This window comes from Mobula hypostoma, chromosome 3 (assembly GCF_963921235.1).
Source record: "Mobula hypostoma chromosome 3, sMobHyp1.1, whole genome shotgun sequence".
In the NCBI taxonomy this organism is placed as follows: Eukaryota; Metazoa; Chordata; class Chondrichthyes; order Myliobatiformes; family Myliobatidae; genus Mobula; species Mobula hypostoma.
In genome coordinates this window covers 8,518,484-8,541,972 of record NC_086099.1, presented here as the reverse complement: position 1 = coordinate 8,541,972, position 23,489 = coordinate 8,518,484, and the positions used below count along the sequence as shown (strand labels likewise).

General features: G+C 43.4%; 1 protein-coding gene across 3 annotated transcripts in view; it reads right to left on the bottom strand.

Annotated features, from left to right (window-relative positions):
- Positions 1–23,489, bottom strand: part of dcc (DCC netrin 1 receptor) — a 1,425,388-nt gene that overhangs the window by 971,131 nt on the left and 430,768 nt on the right. For all 3 annotated transcript variants that reach the window (XM_063042623.1, XM_063042621.1, XM_063042622.1), the window contains exon 2: positions 21,584–21,904. In XM_063042623.1, coding sequence (XP_062898693.1) covers positions 21,584–21,904 — 321 coding nt within the window. The remainder of the gene's footprint in view (positions 1–21,583; positions 21,905–23,489) is intronic.

The window sequence follows — 23,489 nt, the reverse complement described above, 5'->3', positions numbered from 1 at the left end:
AGGATTTGTTTGATGGTGGGAATCTCTCTTCTTTTGCGCAACTTTCAATGAAATTTAACCTTTCCAATACCCACTTTTTTCGATACTTACAGATTGGAGATTTTTTAAGATCTCAATTACATACATTTCCTACAAGTCCAGATAAGAATATAACAGATACAATTTTTAATCTGAAAGCCTTTGACAACGGTTCAATACCTTACATTTACAGTCTGCTGTTGGGACTGAAAAAGACCTCTTTAGATAAAATTAAAGGAGACTGGGAAAAGGATTTACAGATTTTCATATCTGAAGAGAGCTGGAAGCTTGATTAATTCTCCATCATTATGTGCTCGTCATTCTTTATTACAATTGAAAGTAGTACATAGAGTTCATATGTCTAAAGACAAGCTCTCTCGTTTCTACGCAGATATTTCCCCTTACGGTGATAGACATACTAATGGAGTGGCCACACTAATTCATATGCTTTGGACATGTCCAAGCCTTGAAAAATTTTGGAAAGATGTATTTCAAACATTTTCTGTACTTTTCAATGTTAGTTTTAAGCCCAATCCTTTAACTGCCATGTTTGGTATTGTTGAGGATAGTGTTACAAAATTGAAGCCATCTAATTTGCGGGTATTGGCCTTTATGTCTCTTATGGCCAGGAGGCTGATCTTGCTCAAGTGGAAGGAGGCCGCCCCGCCCACTCATGTTCAATGGCTGTCTGACGTTATGTTGTGCCTTGATCTAGAGAAGATTCGTTGTTCGATTTCTGATTCTAAACATGATTTTCTAATGTTATGGGGACCCTTTCTGAGTTATTTTCATAATCTCTGAACTGTTATTAAAGTATGGATCTGAGCCATTATTATTATAACATTATATGGTAAGGTACTTTTTTTTTGCTTCTCTTCTTTTTTACTAACCAGCTCATTTTGGTAGTGGAAGTAGATATTTCTTTATAAAATATAATTATTTTATTTTATTTCATTTCATAATTCAATCTTTTTATTCTACATGACTTATTTGGAATATGGGATACTGTGATCATATTACTGTGATTTAAATGTAATGTAATTCATATTACTTGTATCCTTATGAATTTAGTATTTGTATTTATACAATTTATATAATATTAATAAAAATATTGAAAGAGAAAATTACTCCTGCTCATAAATTCAACTGCTTAAGCCCTGTCTAGACTTTCCTACTTCTGTTTAGACTTCTGGACTTTCTGGATACAAGATTAAAGAGTGTGTGTTCCAGAGGTGAATGAGGGTGACTGATTCAACCTTTTTACTTGTGTGGGTTCCTCGGGTTTGGAGACTATTAAGCTTGCAGGGTAACTGAACGTTCAGATAGTGAGTGCATGGGAATGCAAACTTTTCATTCTGTCTGCACAAAAAAAACTTTTTCAATAAGGAACCTTTATTGTCCAACCTATCACAAAGTGGCCAGAAAAAAAGTACTCCATTAAATGTTAATTTTAAAAAACAGATAGCACATAAGAAACTACAGCACTCACCAGAATCTTTGACGCTCTGACCAATCAAGAATGTAACAACCTTCGCTTTAAATATACCAAATGACTTGGCCTTCACAGCCACCTGTGGCAACGAATTCCACAGACTCACTAACCTCTGGCTAAAGAAATTCCTCCTTATCTCTGTTTTAAATGGAGTACTGCAGTAATTTTATGTATTGCACTGTACTGCTGCCACAAAAAAAAACTAATTTCATAACATATGTGGGTGACGATAAACCTGTTTTTGATATGGGTCTTTATTGTGGACTGAGAGTGGGGAAGGGACAACGAGAGGGCAAAAGGAGAGGACAGGGAGTGGGAAGCACCAGAGAGGCATTCTGTAGTGATCAATAATCCAATTGTTTGGAGTCCAATGACCTGGCCTGTTGTCTCAGGACTGAGTGTGTCTGTACCTGCACCATCCCCCCCCCCCCCCCACCGCCCCAGCATTTCTTCTCTGCCACCTGTCCCACACCTTTCCCATGGAACTCCACCCACACTATTCCTTCCCAACATCCTTTGCTCCCACCAGATTTACAAACTCCTCTGCTCCACGTTAGCAAATGCATTACCTTTTCGAGGCATCGCCTTTTGAAGATGTCCTCAGTGTAGGGGAGGCTAGTGTATGAAATCAATATTAAATACACATTACACATCTGAATCAGCACCAAGAAAATTGACATTTCATGTCTGAGCTCAGTGACACTGTTGTGGACTAAATATTCACCTTGCTGTAACCTTGGAATTATCTCTGTACAACAGTGCGGCAGGTCAAAATCTTTGCACTAGCACAAACTACTAATCTATAATGGTACTGAAATATACTGTACTCTCTTAGCTCAGTTTAATCAATACCAAACTAGCAATAGATTCTGAGGTAATGGAATGTTAGAGCTGGCTTATTCAGAGAATTGCAAACTGCAGCAAGTTACAAGCTCAGGCAGTTCCATACGAGCCTCCCCAGCATCGAGGACATCTTCAAAAGGCTCTCATTAAGCACCCCTATCACCCAAGGCATGTCCACTTCTCATTGCTACCATCGAAGAGAAGATACAGGAGACAGAAGACACAAACTCAATGTTCTAGGAACAGCTTCTTCCTCTCCGCCATCAGATTTCTGAATGGACAATGAACCCATGGACACCACCTCACAATATTTTTTTCTTATTTTTGCACTACTTACTTAATTTAACTTTTTTATAAAGATATATTTCTTGTAACTTATGGAATTTTTTCATTATTTCGTATTGCAAAGCACTACTCCCACAGAAGAATAAATGTAACAACCTATGGCAGTGATATTAAACCTGATTCTGATTCTGACAATTCCTGTTGTGTATTTTCTCCTCTCTAACCTTGTTCTGTCCCTTGACGAGGTGATGGGTTCAGTTCTAATTCCTCACCCCCAATGGAAACAGGGTTTAACATTTTGCTTCAGGACCTAATATCCAATGTTGTAATTCTGTTTCTGTGAACTCAAACACTTTGCGTGTGTATATCTTCCCATCACCTCCCGCTAGTGTCCTTCCTCCTCCCCTTTCTCCCATGGTCCACTTTCCTCTCTTATCAGACTCCTTCTTCTTCAGTCCTTTTACCTCTGCTACTTATTACCTCCCAGTTTCACCTCATTCTTCCTTCCCCACCTACTACTTTCCCCCTCACTTGGATTCACCTACCACCTACCAGCTCCCCTTCTTTCACCTTCTGGCTTCTGCCCCACTCCCCCACCTTTGCAAAGGTTCAAAAGTTCAAAGGTTCATTTATTATCAAAGTACGCATGCAGTGTACAACTCTGAGATTCACCTTCTCCAGATAGCCACAAGCAAAGGAAACAGCAAACCTACCCCTCTGCACAAAAAAGAACGGCAATACGATCATCAAGCCCCCAAACCCCATTCTCCCAAAAAGCAACATGAACATCGACCTCCAAATCTCCTCTCCCCGCACAAAAAACTAACAAAAATGCAACAAGAATATCGACACCCACCAGACACTCCTCCCTCGCACAAGAATCAATGAGAGAGAACAGGTGAAAACACCAGAATCTAAAAACCATAAGACTAAAAAGAGTCAATAGACCAAAGTCCAAATCCATAAACACAGAAACCTTGGTAACATCCTCCAATATCATGAAAAGAGAGAGACACAGAGGCCTCTGCTCCGAGCACAGCAATAGGCCACACTGGCCTCCTCTTTGGCAGCAGAGAAATCACACCAGCAATCAGAAGGCAGTTAGTCAGCACTCACCCTCCACATTCGCCTCGATATTTCAATCTTCCAGTCCTAATGATTGGTTTCAGCCTGAAACATTGACTGTTTATTTCTCTCCATAGACACTGCCAGACCTGCTGAGTTTCTGTGGAATTTTGTATGTGTTACTCTCAGCTATCCAGCGTCAATGGGAAATGGAGTGTGCTGATTCCATGAATGAACAGCTTATGCCTCACCACCATGAAAGAGAATGGCAAAAAAATACACTGCTGAGAGGGTCACTGGGGTCTCTCCTCTACCCGTCTGAGATATTTATCAGGAGCGCTGCGTATGCAGGGGCCTTAGCATTGTCAGTGATCCCTCCCATCCATCCAACTATCTCATTGACCCCCTACCATCAGGCAGACGGTGCCGTAGTATTAGGACAAAAATTGTTAGGATGGAAAACAGCTTCTTCCTCCAGACCGTGAGACGACTGAACTCTCTGCCATCACCCAGGTTCCATCACGTACGAAGCGCCAGTAGCGTTATACTGTCAACTTTTTAATTTGTGTCATAAATGCACATTATATTGAATATCAATCTCTGGAATATATTTTATTATTAACTTATTTGTGATAATATTACTTTATGTGTCGTGAGTGAGTGACATGTAATGTGTTGTGAAGCTTGCTCTGGAGGAACACTGTTTCGTTTAGCGGTATACATGTACCGTATACTGTTGAATGACAATGAACTTGAACTTGCTGTGGAACGTTACACACAAAGGCCACACAGCCCATTGTGTCTGTGCCAACTCCTTGACAGAACATTTACACCCTATAAACACAACAGATCTTATAGATGCTGGAAATCCAGAGCACCATACACAAAATGCAGGAAGACAAAAAACGCAGCAAACCAGGCAGCATCTACGGAGAGGAATAAACAGTCAACATTTTGATCCGAGACACTCGATTGGAAAACTCTTTGACAGAACACTTGCACCCATTTTCCTGTTCTGTCCCTATAATTCTGAAAGAGTTCTTTTAAAAATGCATTTTTATCCCATATGAAAGCCTTGAAATAAATTGCAGAAATAGATGTCATCTTTGTTCCTTTCAAAGAACAATATTTCACACTGCAGTCCTACATTTTAAGGTTAAACAGTGTGAATGTAAACTAGAGGAAAATTAAATCAAATGAATGAGTGTACTCACCATTACATAAAGAACTATATCTTCAAAGAAAACATTGTTGTTAACCGCCCTATAACTGTCTATTATATATACAAATGTAAATAAACAAAAAAATGTCTTTTCACACTTTGCATAACACTTGAAATAAAATTCAGTGAGCTTGCTTTCATGAAAACAAAACACCCTTATGTAGGCTATGCCTTGAGTTTTTTAGTTGTGGGCTAGGCAACCACTTAAACTAGAATCACTTAATTCTAAATGTCAAGAAGGCAATTTATTTGCTGTGTTCTGGATACTCTCAAGGCATTTTATCAGCTACAACAGAAGTGAGTCAACATCGAAGGCTCAATTTTCTTGGAAATTTTTGCTAGATGCATGTAAATTCTACGTACATAAATTTCTGGATAAACAACGGCTCACCATATCGTGTAGCATTCCCTGCTGATATTTTTAAGTCACTAAACCTAGAGAGGTGTACTGGAATTTTAAAAAATCTCTCATATATTAAACATTTGAGGGCTTCGGAAGACATTTCATTCTTGCAGCAACAGTAAATTGAATTTGCAGAACAGAATTCTGGTAAAGTACAGCTGTCCAGAAGGAATGGAATGAGATATACCAGGATGCTGCCTGGATTGGAAGCAAGCTCACTGAATTTTATTTCAGGTGTTATGCAAAGTGTGAAAAGACATTTTTTTGTTTATTTACATTTATATATAAAGAAGACAGGTTGAGTAGGCTCGGGCTTTTCTCTTTTGAGTGAAAGAGGATGAGTGGTGACTTGATAGGGATGTTCAAGATGATCAGATAGCCAAAGACATTCTCCCCAGGATGGAATTGGTTAATATGAGGAGGCCTATTTTTAAAGTGATTGGTTGAGAGTATAGCAGGGATGTCAGAGGTAGGCTTTTAACATAGAGCACAGTGAATGGTGTGGAACGCCCATGGTGGTAGAAGCAGATATATAAGGGGCATTTGAGAAACTCTTAGAAAGATGAAGGGCTATGTGCAAGGGAGGGGATAGATTGATGTTAGGGTAGCTTAAAAGCTCAGCACAACATGGTTGGCCCAAAGGCCTGTATTGTGTTGTACTGTTTTATATTCCACATTCAGTGGCCATTTTATTAGGTAGGTCCTGTACACCTGCTCATTACTGCCAATATCTAATCAGCTAATCACGTGGTAGCAACTCAGTGCATAAAAGCATGCAAACATGGTCAGGGAGTTCAGTTGTTCAGGACTGAGTATCACGGAAACTGATCATCTTCTGGGGTTTTCACACACATAGTTCGATATTGTAAAATACAATTAATGTACTTTAACAACTCCAACACCTCCTCTCCCTTAATATCAACATGCTCCAGAACATCAACCTCACTCATATTGTCCTCACCACCATCAAGTCCCTCTCATTGGTGAATACCGAAGAGAAGCATTCATTGAAGACTTCCACAGCCTCCAGGCACATCTTCCCACCTTTATCTCTAATCGGTCCTACCTTCACTCCTGTCATCCTTTTCTTCTTCACATAATTGAAGAATGCCTTGGGGTTTTCCTTTACCCTACTCGCCAAGGCCTTCTCATGTCCCCTTCTTGCTCTTCTCAGCCCCTTCTCAGCTCCTTTCTTGCTTCCCTATATTCCTCAATAGACCCATCTGATCCTTGCTTCCTAAACCTTATGTATGCTGCCTTCTTCCACCTGACTAGATTTTCCACCTCACTTGTCACCCACGGTTCCTTCACCCTACCATTCTTTATCTTCCTCACCGGGACAAATTTATCCCTAACATCCCGCAAGAGATCTTTAAACATTGACCACATGTCCATAGTACATTTCCCTGCAAAAACATCATCCCAATTCACACCCGCAAGTTCTAGCCTTATAGCCTCATAATTTGCCTTTCCCCAATTAAAAATTTTCCTGTCCTCTCTGATTCTATCCTTCTCCATGATAATGCTAAAGGCCAGGGAGCGGTGGTCACTGTCCCCCAGATGCTCACCCACTGAGAGATCTGTGACCTGACCCGGTTCATTACCTAGTACTAGATCCAGTATGGCATTCCCCCCGATCAGCCTGTCCACATACTGTGACAGGAATCCGTCCTGGACACACTTAACAAACTCTGCCCCATCTAAACCCGTGGAACTAATCAGGTGCCAATCAATATTAGGGAAGTTAAAGTCACCCATGATAACAACCCTGTTATTTTTGCACCTTTCCAAAATCTGCCTCCCAATCTGCTCCTCTGTATCTCTGCTGCTACCAGGGGCCCTATAGAATACCCCCAATAGAGTTAACTGCTCCCTTTCTGTTCCTGACTTCCACCCATATTGACTCAAAAGAGGATCCTGCTACATGACCCACCGTTTCTGTAGCTGTAATAGTATCCCTGACCAGTAATGCCACCCCTCCTCCCCATTATCCGTCCTCTCTAGCCCTTTTAAAGCACTGAAATCCAGGAATATTGAGAATCCATTCCTGCCCTGGTGCCAGCCAAGTCTCTGTAATGGCCACTACATCATAATTCCATGTATGTATCCAAGCTCTCAGTTCATCACCTTTGTTCCTGATGCTTCTTGCATTGAGGTACATACATTTCAGCCCTTCTACCTTACTGTCTTTACACCGTTTATTCTGCTTCTCTTTCCTCAAAGCCTCTCTATATGTTAGATCTGGCTTTACTCCATGCACTTCTTTCACTGCTCTATCGCTCTGGGTCCCATCCCCCTTGCAAATTAGTTTAAACCATCCAGAACCATGCTAGCAAACCTACCTGCAAGGATATTGCTCCCTCTCGAGTTCAGGTGCAACCCATCCAATCTGTACAGGTCCCACCTTCCCCAGAAGAGATTCCAATGATCTAAAAATCTAAAACCCTGCTCCCTGCACCAACTCCTCAGCCACGCATTCAACTGCCATCTCCTCCAATTCTTACCATCACTGTCACGTAGCACTGGCAGCAATCCTGAGAACGTCACCCTTGAGGTCCTGTTCTTCAGCCTTCTGCCTAGTTCCCGAAACTCACACTTCAGGACCTCATCCCTCTTCCTGCCTATGTCGTTGGTCCCAACATGTATCACGACTTCTGGTTGCTTTCCCTCTCATACCAGGATGTCGTGCACCCGGTCGGAGACATCCCGGACCTTGGCACCCGGGAGGCAACAAACGATGCGGGTGTCCTTCTCACGTCCACAAAATCTCCTGTCTGCTCCCCTGACTGTAGAGTCTCCAATGACGACAGCTCTCCTCTTCTCCGTCCCACCCTTCTGCACCACAGGGTCAGACTCAGTGCCAGAGGCCCTGCCACCGTGACTCACACCTGGTCGGTCGTCCCCGCCAACAGTATCCAGGACGGTAAACTTATTATTCAGGGGAATGGCTACAGGGGTGCTCTGCACTACCTGTCTGCTCACCTTTGCTTTCCCCCCTCTGACTGTCACCCAACGACCTGCTTCCGACAGCCTAGGTGTGACTACCTCCCTGTAGCTCTCATCTATGACTGCCTCATTCTCCCTTATGAGTCGAAGGTCATCCAGCTGCTGCTCCAGATTCCTTACACAGTCTTCCAGATCGCCCAGCCATATGCACTTCTGGCAGATGTGACTCTGCAGGAGTGGGGAGTTCCCCCAAGACTGCCACATCTCACATCATCACCGTCTCAGGAGACATTGTAAAAACTAACTGCGAGCTAGCTTGTCCTCCGCCTCTTCTCGTCGAAGCCTCTCGAGTCAAAGCCTCAAAGCCCCATTCCTTCACTGGCCGCTTTCCACAGGAACAGTTATTACCCCTCAACCATCAAGCTCCTACAGAGGGCAACTTCGCTCACTCCAACACTGAAATGGTCTCACAACTGTTGGATTAGACTGTTTTGTTGTTATTTTCTTTGCAGTTCAACAATTTAAGCAGGCTGTTTTTATAGCTACTTATATACATGTAACTGTTTAGTATGTTTCCTAGTGGTCACAGTATGTATATGCAGCTGTTCAGTGTATCCCCCAGTGGTCACAGTGTGTATATGCGGTTGTTCACTGTATCCCCCAGTGGTCACAGTGTGTATGTGGTTGTTCAGTGTGTCCCCAGTGGTCACAGTATGTATATGCGGTTGTTCAGTGTGTCCCCAGTGGTCACAGTATGTATATGCAGCTGTTCAGTGTGTCCCCTAGTTGTCATAGTATGTATATGCAGTTGTTCAGTGTGTCCCCTAGTGGTCACAGTGTGTATATGCAGTTGTTCAGTGTGTCCCCTAGTGGTCACAGTGTGTATATGCAGCTGTTCACTGTATCTTCTGGTGTCACAGTATGTATATGTGTTTGTACAATGTGTCCCCTAGTGGTCACAGTGTGTATATGCAGTTGTACAATGTGTCCCCTAGTGGTCACAGTATGTATATGCAGTTGTACAATGTGCCCCCTAGTGGTCACAGTGTGTATATACAGTTGTACAATGTGTCCCCTAGTGGTCACAGTATGTATATGCAGTTGTACAATGTGTCCCCTAGTGGTCACAGTATGTATATGCAGTTGTACAATGTGTCCCCTAATAGTTAGAGTAACTTGTAACATTCTGGAAAGTGCTGGAAGCTTCACTTGTAATGTGTTATTTAAGTAGGGGCTATCAGACTTATCTCTGGGTATAAAAAGAGCTGTGGGTATAAAAGCACTGTCTTTCTTTGTTTCTCTCCCTTCTGCTACTAGCTTCTGCTCCTATTACTATCCATTTACAAATTTTTTCTTCTACTAACTCTTAATAAAATGATTGTGAAGCAACAAGCTTGGTGCCTCTTTCCTGACTACCGAATGAACACTGGATTAAAAGCACCAGAGTCCAACACGACCTATGGACGCACTTTCAAGCACCCTACAACTTATGATCTTGATATTTATTTCTTATTTATGTACAATAATAATAATTATTATTATTATTTGTACTTGCAGTTTGTTGTTTATTACACATCGGTTGTTTGTCTCTGTCATGTGTGGTTTTTCACTGATTCCATTGTGGTTCTTTGTACTACTGTGAATGCCCACAAGAAAATGAACTCATGGCTGTATATGGTGACATATATGTACTTGGATAATAAATTAATAATAATTATTTTTTCCCTCTCTCTCTCTCTCGATCGTGAGTGAGAGTCTGTTGGTCTTCGAGTCGCGGTGTGCGGGGGGGCATGGACAAGCGGCACAGCAGACCGGAACATTGGAACAATGAGCTGTTGGTCTCCCTTTCGCTGTTGCAGGAGCAATATCTCCCTCTCCATCATTAGTGAGAGAGAGAGTCTGTCTGAGACGCCAAAATGTTGGATGGACAATAGTTTTTGATGGACAATATGCCATAGTCTCTTGGTGCTTGCTATTGATCGCATGGTGGGTGGTGAGGAGGGGAGATTGATGCTTTTGCTGGAGCAAGTGGGGGAGGAGGAGCATTGAACCATTTGCTGGTGCTTGTGTGTGGGACGAGGGCAGTTTGAATTCTGATTTTTTTTTTTCTCTCTGTTTCGAGGATATCTGCGAAGTGTAAGAATTTCAGGTTGTATACTGTATACATTCTCTGATATTAAATGGAACCATTGGACCAGTAAATTTACTTTGAACTTTGCTAGCTGAAGTTTGAAAGGAAAATGTCAGAGTCACAAAGTCTCAGAGACTAAGGAATGGTTGCCTATGAGTTTTAACACAACACAAATGTGATAAGTGGCTCAAAACTTGCTCTTTGTGATCTTAATATTTATTGGCAGAAACTGAAGTTAAGTAATGTGTTAATGGAATTGTCAGCAGATGTACAGAATATAACATTAATTAAGAAGTGTCAGACATGTTGGACTGTTTTACAGCGAGTTAAAAAGCTGAGAACCCCAATTAGGTGACATCCAACTTATTAAATTTATTCAAATTTTTTTTTGTGATATCATTTGTCATTGTAAAACTGTGTAATTCTGTGAATCTCACTAAAAAAAAGCTTTAGCCTTGCCAGATTTAGAGGTGTTGCTCCCTGCAGAGGTGTGGAATGATCATTCTGGTCTTCAAAAAAAAAGCAAGTTAAAGACGAAAGTTAAACTAGCAAGAGCAGCAATAAATAGGGGCAGGAGTCAGTCTTCCAGCTCCTTAAGCCTGGACCTTCATTCAGATTATCACTGATCTGACCCAGGCCACCCCACTTCCTCCTCCTCGCCCTCTCTGTCACTTAAAAACAATTTATTTCTTTCGCAGTTCTATGACCATATACAACCATATAACCATCTAACAATTACAGCACGGAAACTGGCCATCTCGGCCCTTCTAGTTTGTGCCTAACTCTTGCTCACACCTAGTCGCACCAACCTGCACTCAGCCCATAACCCTCCATACCTTTCCTGTCCATATAGCGATCCAATTTAACTTTAAATGACAACATCGAACCTGCCTCAACCACTTCTGCTGGAAGCTCGTTCCACACAGCTACCACTCTCTGAATAAAGAAGTTTCCCCTCATGTTACCCCTAAACTTTTGCCCTTTAACTCTCAACTCATGTCCTCTTGTTTGAATCTCCCCCACTCTCATGACATGTAGCATTATCTCTTTTCACAGATTTTATTTATCTTATTTAGAAAAACAATGAATCACGGGATAATTTACAATCACCTACGGCCCTACGCAGTACATTGATGGACAGTGAGATGAAACTGGAGCACGCGGGGAGGAGCTACAGAACACGCCGGGGTTGACCTTGGAACTCCAGTGCCCCCAGCGGTAATAGTGTCTCGCTAACCTTGACACTACTGTATTGTCTGGGCTGTTCACAGAATTTCCGATTGTTGGGTCGTCTTGCCGTTCATCAGAGCCAAGAGTGTTATCAGACCAGAATCAGAATCAGCTTTACTATCACTGGCGTGTGCTGTACCTTGGTAAAACTCGACAGGAGCAGCTGTTTGGTGGGAATGGAGCAGCCAATGGGTACAGGGTGATCAGCACCTTGAGGGGGTGCATAGGAACTCTGGTGATGATGGGCTGCATTGGACACACTGGTGGGAAAGCTGCACTAAATACTATGGGGGAATAAACCACAGTAACCACGGTGGTGAGAATGGATTTTACAGAGCAAAAGACCATAAGATACAGGAGCAGAATGAGGCCATTTGGGCCATTGAGCTTACGCCACCATTTTGTCATAACTGATCCACTTCCCTCTCAATCCCAACTGCCTGCCTTCTCCTTCTAGACAACGTGTTCTAGGGTCACAGAGCACTATAGCACAGAAGCATGGCCTTTGGCCCATCTAGACTATGCAAAGTCCCATCAACTCACACCTGGAGCCCTCCATTCCCCTGCCATCCATGTACCTATCCAAACTTCTCTTAAATGTTGAAATCAAACCTGCACCCACCACTTGCTCTGGCAACTCACACCATCCATTTAGTGAAGAGGTTTCCCCTCAGGTTTCCTTTCCTTTACCCGTGACCTCCACTTCTAGTCTTACCCAAGCTCAGCGTTTTTCAGTTATATTAACAGAAAATTGGTGTCCATGGAGTGACTAATTCCTCTTACAATCCATCAGGGACACATTTCGTGTGAAGTCACAAGAGATTGTTATATTGCAGTTGTAAATTTTTGTTGAGACTGTTCTTGGAGTATTGCGTACAGATTTGGTCACACTGTTATAGGTGTCAGACTGGAGTGTGTGCAGAAAAGATTTACAAACTGTCTGGACTGGAGGGTCTGAGTTATAGGGAGAGGGTGGGAGAGGGTCCAAGTTATAGGGAGAAGATGAGAGAGGGTCTCAGTTATAGGGAGAGGGTGGGAGAGGGTCCAAGTTATAGGGAGAGGGTGGGAAGGGGTCTGAGTTATGCGGAGAGGGTCTGAGTTATAGGGAGAGGATGGGAGAGGGTCTGAGTTATGAGGAGAGGGTGGGAGAGGGTGGGAGAGGGTCTGAGTTATAGGGAGAGGGTGGGAGAGGGTCTGAGTTATAGGGAGAGGGTGAGAGAGCGTCTGAGTTATAGGGAGAGGGTGGGAGAGGGTCTGAGTTATGGGGAGAGGGTCTGAATTACAGGGAAAGGGTGAGAGAGGGTCTGAGTTATAGGGAGAGGGTGGGAGAGGGTCTGAGTTATAGGGAGAGGGTGGGAGAGAGTCTGAGTTATAGGGAGAGGGTGAGAGTGTCTGAGTTATAGGGAGAGGGTGGAAGAGGGTCTGAGTTATAGGGAGAGGGTGAGAGAGTATCTGAGTTATAAGGAGAGGGTGGGAGAGGGTCTGATAGGGAGAGGGTGGGAGAGGGACTGATTTATGGGGAGAGGGTGGGAGAGGGTCTGAGTTATAGGGAGAGGGTGGGAGAGGGTCTGAGTTATAGGGAGAGGGTGAGAGAGGGTCTGAGTTATAGGGAGAGGGTGAGAGAGGGTCTGAGCTACAGGGAGAGGTTGAGAGAGGGTCTGAGTTATAGGGTGAGGGTGGCAGAGGGTCTGGGTTATAGGGAGAGGGTGGGAGATTGTCTGGGTTATGGGGAGAGGGTGGGAGATGTTCTGAGTTATAGGGAGAGATCGGCCACAGTGGATCATTATTCGCAGGAGTGCAGGAGAACGAGGGCTGACCTCGTATGAGTTTATAACATCATGAGATATTGGGATAAGGTGGGCAGTCAAAGTTTATTTTCCAAGTTTGTGGAGTCCAAAACTAGAGGGCACAGACACTAGATAAGGCAGTATTGTACACAATATTCCAAGAACAGTCTCAACAAAAATTTACAACTGCAATATAACAACCTCTTGTGACTTAACATTTAAAAGAGATGTGAGAGGTAACTTCTTCACAAAGAATGTGGAGAGCTCCTGGAATGAGCTGCCGGAGGAAGTGGTCAAGACAGCTACAACTGACACATTGGAGAGGCATTTGGATAGGTGCACAGAGATGTAGATTCCACCATCTGCCCTCTCCTTTGTCTTCACTTCATAATAGAAACCCATCTACAAAAAACACTCAGGCTACGTCCACACTAGACCAGATAAATCCGTAACCGAAGCTTTTTCTCTTCGTTTTGATCCTCCATCCACACTGAAACAGCGTTTTCCTCCCCCGAAAACACAACTTTTCTAAAACGCTGTCCAGAGTGTTTAAATCTGAAAACGCTGGTTGGGTGTTGTAGTGTGTACGGGATAACCGGAGGTTTTAAAAAACCTGTCGCCCCTTTCATCGGTGAAGAGACTATGGCTGTAGGAAATGTTTCCAGGGTGACCCCTCTGTGGGAGTGGGGAAGATGTTGGTGGGGCCACTCGGGGTCTGTGTGTCCCTGTGTGTAGCTATTGTAGTGGCTGTGAGGCTGGTATTGTGGCAGTGAAAAGTACTGGTGGGCGGGGGGGGGGGGGGGCAGCCATCATATTCCTCATCATTGCAAATCCCTCTGCAACAGAGTTAGTCAGTTTTTCAATGTTCGTCGTCAGCCGGGTCATACTGTCCGTGAATTCCCTGTCGGTTGCCTCCATACACTCCAGTATTTGATTTCTCAGTTTTAATTCCTCCTGCGCGAAAGCCATCAGCTGTCTGTCGTTTAGCACTTTCCTTTTAAGTTTTTCTAGTCTGTAACTGGACAAACGTGCACCAAGTATACCATTTCCTCTTTGCTTGTTTTTTGTAGATGTGTCCTACGCATGCCAAGTCGGAGGAGATTCGCCCAAATACCCGTTTTAATGTGGACGGAGGTATTTTCAAAAACGCCTGGTGTGGATGCCTATTGTTTTTACGCAAAACCGGCGTTTTCAAAATTATCCGGTCTAGTGTGGACGTAGCCTCAGTGACCACATTATTAGGTACCTAATGAAGTGCCAATTGAGTGTATGTTCACGTTCTTCTGCTGTTGTTGCCCGTCCGTTTCAGGGTTCGTTGTGCTGTGTGCTCAGAGATGCTGTTCTGCACACCACTGCGCTAATGTGTGGTTATTTGAGTTACTGTCACCTTCCTGTCAACTTGAACCAGTCAGACCAATCTCCTCTGACCTCTCTCATTAACAAGGCGTTTTTGCCCACAGAACTGCCACACACTGGGTTTATTTGTGTTTTGCACCATTCTCTGTGACTCCAGTGACTGTTGTGCATGAAAATCCCAGGAGATCAGCAGTTTCTGAGATACTCAAACCGCCACATCTGACACCACCAATTATTCCACAGTCAAAGTCACTTAGATCACAGTTCTTCTACATTCTGATGCTTGGTCTGAACAACAACTGAACCTCTTGATCAAATTTGCATGTTTTTAGGCATTGAGTTGCTGCCACATGATTGGTTGATTAGATATTTGCATTGATGAACAGGTGTACAGGTGTACCTAATGAAGTGGCCACTGAGTGTATATTTTGGTAATATTGTGCCCAGTTCTCCAACTTTGGGGAGTCCAAGACACAAGATGAGAAAGTGGAGATTTAAATGAGATGTGAGAGGTAACTTCTTTACACAGAGGGTGGTGAGTACCTGGAATGAGCTGCCAGAGGAAGTGGTTGAGGTGGATATAATTGCAACATTTAAGAGGTATTTGGATAGGTACATGGAAGTGTGTGGTTTGAAGGGTTATGGGCCACACATGGGCAACTGGAACCAGCAGGGAGGATGCTATGGTCAACGTGGAACAGGCATGGCCTGTTCTTGTACTGTATTATTCTGTGACTCTCTGTGATGAGAATGGACTGTAGAGGCCAGTGGAATGTGGATAGGGCTCATTAGCCATTGCTCTGAAAGTCAGATGCCCACCCGAGTACAGGAAGGGTGTTGTACTGGGCATTGCAATGTGCATTATTGTATCCAGTTCTCCCTCTTATTTTCCCACAGTGAAGCCACTCTCAGTATGGAGGAGCAACACCTCATATTGCATCTAGGTAGCCTCCAACCTGATGACAAGAACATCAATTTCTCCAATATCTGGTGATTTTTTCCCCTCCTCCTTCTATTTCCCACTTTGGCCTCTTACTTCTTCTCCTCACCTGCCTATCACCTCCCTGAGGTGCCCCTCCTCCTTCGCTTTCGCGAACTCTCCTCTCCTATCAGATTCCTTCTTCTCCAGCCCTTTATCTTTTCCACCTCTCATCTCCCAGCTTTTTCACCGTCCCCCTTCCCCCACGTACCTGGCTGCAATGATCACTTTCCAGCCTGTCCTCCTTCCCTTTCCGCCACCTTCTTATTCTGGCATCTCCCCCCTTCCTTTCCAGTCCTGATGAAGGGCCAATTGTTTATTCATTTCCATGGATGCTGCCTGACCTGCTGAGTTCCTGCAGCATTTTGCACGTGTTACTCCAAAGAACAAGGAAACCATGGCCATTGGTGAAGTTGTAGACAGCAGTGTAGGTGATCTGCTTAGTTAATTGGCAGATAACACAAAACTGTGGATAGTAAGGTAAACTGTCAAAGCATACAGCAGGATATAGATCAATATCAATAAACATTATCATTGATCAACAAGATTTTAAGGCATGTTTTGCTCAGCTGTAATGATATTAGGAGACAAAAGCTCTTTACTCCAAAGGAAATGGAGCGCAAATTGATAGAGTAGACATGGTGAGGATGGAGTGAGAGTCTCGGATCAGGGAGCACAAGCTCAGAACAGGGGGACATTGTTTAGAACAGAGATGAGGAGGAATTTCTTTAGCCCGAGTGTAGTGAATCTGTGGAATTCGTTTTCACAGACTGCTGTGGAGGCCAAGTCATTGGGTATATTTAAAGTGGACATCGATAGATTCTTGATTAGTCAGGGTGTTTAAGGTTACGGGAACAAGGCAGGAGAATGGGGTTGAGAGAGAAAATAAATTAGGCATAATGGAATGGCAGTTCTGACTAGATGGGCCAAATGGCCTAAATCTGCTCCTATGTCTTATGATCGTATGGTCTTTTGAAATGATTTCTCTTGTGATTGGGTTATGTTGAATGATAGGACACAAAATTGTAAATATTGAATTTAATTTGTATGATCCCATAAACATTACCTTTATGCAATAGAGTTAGCAAACATATGCGTATAAATGTTAAAAGTGGAAATAAATACAAAACAAAATGAAGAAACGGTGGTGTGTATGTCAGCAAGTTCCAGAGAAAGATTGTTAAACAGTTCATGTGTAGCTGAATTGAGAGAAGATGACTTCCTCAAATACCTGCATTTAAACTGTGCTCGGATACTGGGATAGTCGCATTAGCGGTTAGTGCATTGCTTTTCAGCGGTTTGGCAAAAAAGGGTAGCATCTGTCATTAAGGACCCCCATCACCCAGGGCAAACCCTCTTCTCACTGCTACCATCAGGAAGGAGTACCCACAGCCTGGAGACCCACACTCATTGTTTTAGGAACAGCATCTTCCCTTCCTCCATCAGATTACTGAATGGATATTGAACCCATGAACACCATCTCACTATTTTTGCTCTCTTTTTGCACTACTTATTTATTTATATATATATATATATATACAGAACTCTGCAAAAGTCTTAGGCATATATATATATAGCTAGGGTGTTTAAAACCATTGCACTGTACTGCTACCACAAAAAACAACAAATTTCCTGACAAAGGTGAGTGATAATAAACCTGATTCTGAGATGGGTCTCTATTGTGGACTGAGAGTGGGAAGGGGGCAGTGAGAGGGGAATCATGGTTGGGAAGAGGGGAAGGGAGAGGGGAGGGAGTGGGAAGCACTCAGGAGACATTCTGTAATGATCAATAAACCAGTGGTTTGGAATCAAGTGACCTTGCCTGGTGTCTAAGGGTTGGGTGTGTCTGCACCCACGCCAACCCCCACCCCTGGCTCTCCTTCTCCATCACCGGTCCCACATACCTCCCGCAGTGCTCTGCCCTCGCCATTCCTAACATCCTTTGATCTCACCGGATTTACAAACTCACTCTCAGCTCCACATTGTCAAAAACAGAAACACATGCAAAATGCTGGAGGAAATTAGCAGACCAGGGTGCAGGCCAGCTACGTTGGGCACCGGAAGTGTTGTGCCTCTTGCTTGCTAACCCAACTCAATCCTCACTAGTACATTTGATGCAAGAGAAGCATTCTCCTGTATATTTCAATATACATGTGACAAATAGAGCTAATCTTTAATCTTTAATTTTTGTTTTGCTGTCTGTTGAAGTTCTGATCTTTCTATTTAGCTTTTCTGACAGAGGAGCATTGTTTCCTAATGGTGTAGGCAGTTGTGATGAGTAAGTCTCTGTGTTTCTTTCCTTATCCCAAGTGCAACGACAGGTGAATTAAAATTCTGCGCAGGCAGGGAGAATATAGAGAGTCTGACACCCCCGACACAATCTCATCTCAGATCGTATCATTTGCAGGCAATTTGGGAAGTCAAAGCAATCTGAGTGTTTTTTCAGTTCCCCAGCAAGGGTGAGTGCATCAATATCACAGCTGCCAGTTTCTGGAGAAAGATGGCGCTACACTCGGATCTGTAAGTAAGGATTTTGTCGTGAATCCTATTACTCAATTTCACTCTGATCAACAATAGCAGTGGCTGAAGCCATTTGTTTCTGTGAGATTGGAGGCATGTCACCAAAAGTATGAACAAGGCAGCTCAATTCATATCACAGACACAAGACATTCTGCAGATGCTGGGAATCCAGAGCAAAATGCACAAAATGCTGGGGGAGATCACCAGGCCAGGCAGCATCTACAGAGAGGCAAAAACAGTGTACATCATGGGCTGAGACATTTCATCAGAACTGGAAAGGAAGGGGGAAGAATGCCAGAATAAGAAGGTGGGGCTGGGGGGGGGGTGAAGGAGGACAAGCTGGTAGAAGAGACCAGCTGGGTGGGGCAGGGGGGGATGAAGTGAGAAGCTGGGAAGTGATAGGTGGAAAAGGTAAAGGGCTGGAGAAGAAGGAATCTGATAGGAGAGGAGAGTGGACCATGGGAGAAAGGGAAGGAGGATGGGGGAGGTGATAGGCAGGTGAGAAGAAGAGTAAGAGGTCAGAGTGGGGAAATAAAGAAAAGGAACGGGAGAAGAGAAAATATGCTGGAATTTGGAGAAAGTTTGAAATTATATCACGCCACTGTAATTTGGCTATTTTATAGGTTAATTGTTATCATAGAATAAACTTTGTTTATCTTTAGCCTGCGTATGAGATGCTCATTATTTCCTTTCCTTTGTCTTTCTTTGGTCATCTTTTGTTCTTGTAGCACTTTTAACAGCCGTAACCAAAAAGTTTTATGCCTCATTCTTGACCTCCGAAGAACCTTTGGATTGCAGGATCACCAGATCCAACATTACTTACCTGACACGAACTTCCTCCAGCTGTAGCCCATCCAAATACCATCATCAAATTTCTGCTTTCTTAATGATTATTTTTACATTTGATTAAAAAATAGTGCCAGTAAATGTGTAGCGATCCCAGAAAGCCAGACATAACAATGGAGTACAGTCATATTATGATGACAAATATTCCGGAGAATTTTTGTTCAAATAACAAGTATGAAAGAGAACTCCTGTGGAAACATAGCCTTTTTGTCTTCATGTATCACAGATGGCTTTCATCAAATGCATGATCGTTTACCTGATTGTAATAGTTGATTATCATTGGGATTCTGGTGTGCCCAGGGAGGGGTAACTCCTATGCTGAAGGAATTTGTCATGTCCATTCTGGGGCAGCTCACTCACCTTTGGTCTCCTCTAGACACTCAGCTCTCCCCTGTGGCTCCAAGTAGCTGCTTACATGTGACGGCAGCCACACCTCAGTACACCGCTTTGAAAGGCAGGCTAACCCAGGAGAGTGTAAGCAGCCACCTCATACCTCAGTGAGATAGAGACATGCCTATCCCTTCATGCGTAGTCAGCTCTGGCGGACAGGGTGATGAGATCCACAGAGAAATCCAATGGCTACAAAAGGTGCTAATGCAACACTCCAGGGGGAGCAAAGGGTATGATGATGCACAGAATAATCATGGTCAGCCACAGCAACCAAGGAAGTCCTCAGTTTGAGATGACTGATGACTACTCGTCCTACTGAACCCGGACTTCCCAGGCTGAGAGAATGGAACTGCCCCAGTGCAACAACATTTTCCAATTTAAAATCTCTCTCGCACAGGTCTCCTCTCATCATTGCATATGACAGACAACCAATATTAGTTGATTATTAATTTTCTTTACCTACAAAAGTAGAAGTTGCAATAAGAAAATCTCTGATTTACTGACTTGAATACAAAATATTGAGTAATTCCAAACTGTTGTTGGGGTGAATTGTAACTTTTCTGGAAAATCTGCACATTTTCAATCCTATTCCCTTTCCATTGTTGATGAGTCTGCTCAAAGATCTTAAGACCATAAGACATAGGTGCAGAATTAGGCCATTTGGCCCATCAAGTCTGTTCCATCATTCCAACATGGCTGATCCATTTTCCTTCTCAACCTCGTTCTCCTCTTTTCTCCCTGTAACCTTTGTCAGCCTGACTAATCAAGAACCTTTCAACCTCCACTTAAATATACCCAAAGACTTGTCCACAACAGATATCAATGGCAATGAATTCCACAGATTTACCTGACTCTGGCTAATGAAATTCCTCCTCAAGTCTGTTCCAAAGATATACCCTTGTATTTTGAGGCTATGCTCTCTGTTCCTAGACTCCTCCACTATAGGAAACATCCTCTCCACATCCACTCTATCCAGCCCTTTCAATATTCAATAGGTTTCAATGAGATATTCCCCTCTCATTCTTCTAAGCCCCAGCAAGTACAGGCCAGAGCCATTGAATACTGCTCATATGATAACCCTTTCATTCCTGGGATCACTCTTCTGAACCGACTCTAGACCGTCTCCAGTGACAGCTCATCTTTCCTTAGATAAGGAGCCCAAAACTGCTCGCAGTACTTTGTGCGGTCTGATCAATTCCTTATGAAGCCTCAGCATTACATCTTTGATGTTATATCCTGGTCCTCTGGAAATGAAAGCTAAAATTGCATTTGCCTTCCTCACCACTGACTTGACCTATAAGGGAATCCTTTTAATCGCCGAATAATTTCTGTGAAATTCCTTTGAACCGTTTCCAATGTCAGCACGTCCTTTCTTAGATAGGGGGGCCAATACTGCTCACAATACTCCAAGCACAGTTTGACCAATTTCACATAAAACCTAAGCATTACATTCCTGCTTTGATATTTTCTTTTTTATATGAGTTTGTACTCATACTGTACCAGCCACAAAGTATACAGGCACGGAAGAGCAAGATGATTTGCTAAGATTCTCCTTGTAACTGAAACTAAAATCAAACGACCAACAGCATTGTGATTTCATTTTCTCCTCAAAACCAGTTCAAAGCAATCAGCAAAGTCCATAGTTTGATGCTCAGAAACATCTTGGGAATTCTCCAGCCGGAGTTTGCAGACCAAGGCGGGTGGGGGAGCAAGTATTCTTGGTAAATCCATTGCTGATTTTGTGGAACACAGACAAGAGACAGTCAGTGCTTCATGTTTGGTTTTCACAGCCAGATGCTCAATTCTCACACATTACAAATTGAGTCAAGAAAAAACTTGGTGAACCGGTAACAGAGAGAAGCCAACACAACTGAGATGTCATTCCAGCACTGGACATTAGCCTCAAAATAGAACTATCGATTACTAGTGGAGGGAGCAGCTTATAGTGGCCACCTTGTCTTATTAAACTCGTGTGACAGAAACAGGTTAAGCTTATGCTGCAATTAAAACCAATAACATTGGCAGAGAAGAAAAGGAAAGAAAATTCGCCTTGATGCGATCCTTGCTTACTTGCCACAGTTAAGCGAGCCATTCTGCTCACTATTGATCCTGCCCCCAGCACCGAAGCCTCGCACTGGTACAGGCCTTCATCAAGCCGATGGTGCCTTGTGTGGACCACGTTCTGCACCATTAGGGATCCGTCTGGCATCAGCTGTCGCCTCTCGTCCATGACCAGGTTTAGGAAGGCGCCATCTTTTCTCCAGCTAATGTTCACTGGGCCCTGGTCCGCCGCTGCTGAGCAGTTCAGGAGAAACGATCCGCCTCGCACAGTGACTGTGTCCGACGGCTCAGAAACAAATCTCAGCGAAATGAACCTTTTGATCAGCGAGCCTAAAATGGAAAAAAAAAACAAAGGTATGGGATTAAAAGCAGCACAGAGTCGAACTATGCTGTAATAAAGTTATACGTTCGGTGGCCACTTTATTAGATACACCTGTACACTTGATCATTAATGCACTTATCTAATTAGCCAATCATCTGACAACAACTCAATGCATGAAAACATGCAGACATGGTCAATAGGTTCACATGTTGTTCAGACCAAACATCAGAATGGGAAAAATGTGATCTCCGTGACTTTGACCATGAAATAATTGTTGGTGCCAAACCGGGTGGTTTGAGTACCTCAGAAACTACCGATCTCCTGGGATTTTTATATACAACAGTCTCGAGAGTTTACAGAGAATGGTGCGAGAAACAAAAAGGACATTCAGCGACCGGCTGTTCTGTGGGCAAAAATGCCTTGTTAATGACAGCGATCAAGGGAGAATGCCAGACTGGTAGAATGTGACAGAAATGCAAATAACCACACACTACAACAGTGGTGTGTAGAAGAGCATCTCTGAATACACAACACATTGAACCTTGCAGTGGATGGGCTGTAGCAGCAGAAGATCACGAACATACTATGCAGGAGATGGCTAGTAAAGTAGCCACTGAGTGTAAGTTGTTCAGTGAGTCTCAGTCTTAATGTTGCTAAAAAAAATTTGACATGCCCCCATCGACTCTTACCAATTTAAATCGATACACCATAGAACACATCCTTTTGGATGCATCGTAACTTGGTATGACCATAAGACCATAAGATATAGGAGCAGAATTAAGCCATTTGGTCCATTAAGTCTGCTGCACCATTTCATCATGGCTGATCCAATTTTCCTCTCGGCCCCAATCTCCTGCCTTCTCCCTGTATCCTTTCGTGCCCTGACCAATTGAGAAACTATTAACCTGTGCCTTAAGTATACATAAAGGCAGCCTCCACAGCTGCCTGTGGCAAAGAATTCCACAGATTCACCACCCTCTGGCTAAAGAAATTCCTCCTCATCTCTATTCCAAAAGGATGTTCCTCTATTCTGAGGCTATGTCCTCTAGTCTTAGACTCCCCCATCATAGGAAACATCCTCTCCATATCCATTCTATCAAGGCCACCTCTTTTTCTTCTGAATTCTAGTGAGTACAGGCCCAGAGCCATCAAACACTCTTCATATGACAAACCATTTCATCCTGGAATCAGTTTTGTGAATCTCCTTTGCACCCTCTCCAGTTTCAGCACACCCTCTCCAAGACAAGGGGCCCAAAACTGCTCAAAATACTCCAAATGAGTCCTCACCAGTGCTTTATAAAGTCTCAGCATTACATCCTTGCTTTTATATTCTTTAATATGGCAACTGCTCAGCGCATGACTGCAGCAAACTGCAGAAGGTTGTGGACACGGCTCAGCACATCATGAAAACCAACCTCCCTTTGATGAAAAGGATACAATTAAAAGTCTGTGTTGCGTTCTGTTCATACAGGTCACTACAGAGCGCACCGAGATGGAGCAAGGTAAAACAAGAACAAAGCAGAATAATGTGTAACAGCCACAGAGAAAGTGCAGTGCAGGTCAGATATGATGTTGTCCGAAGGACTTGTCTGT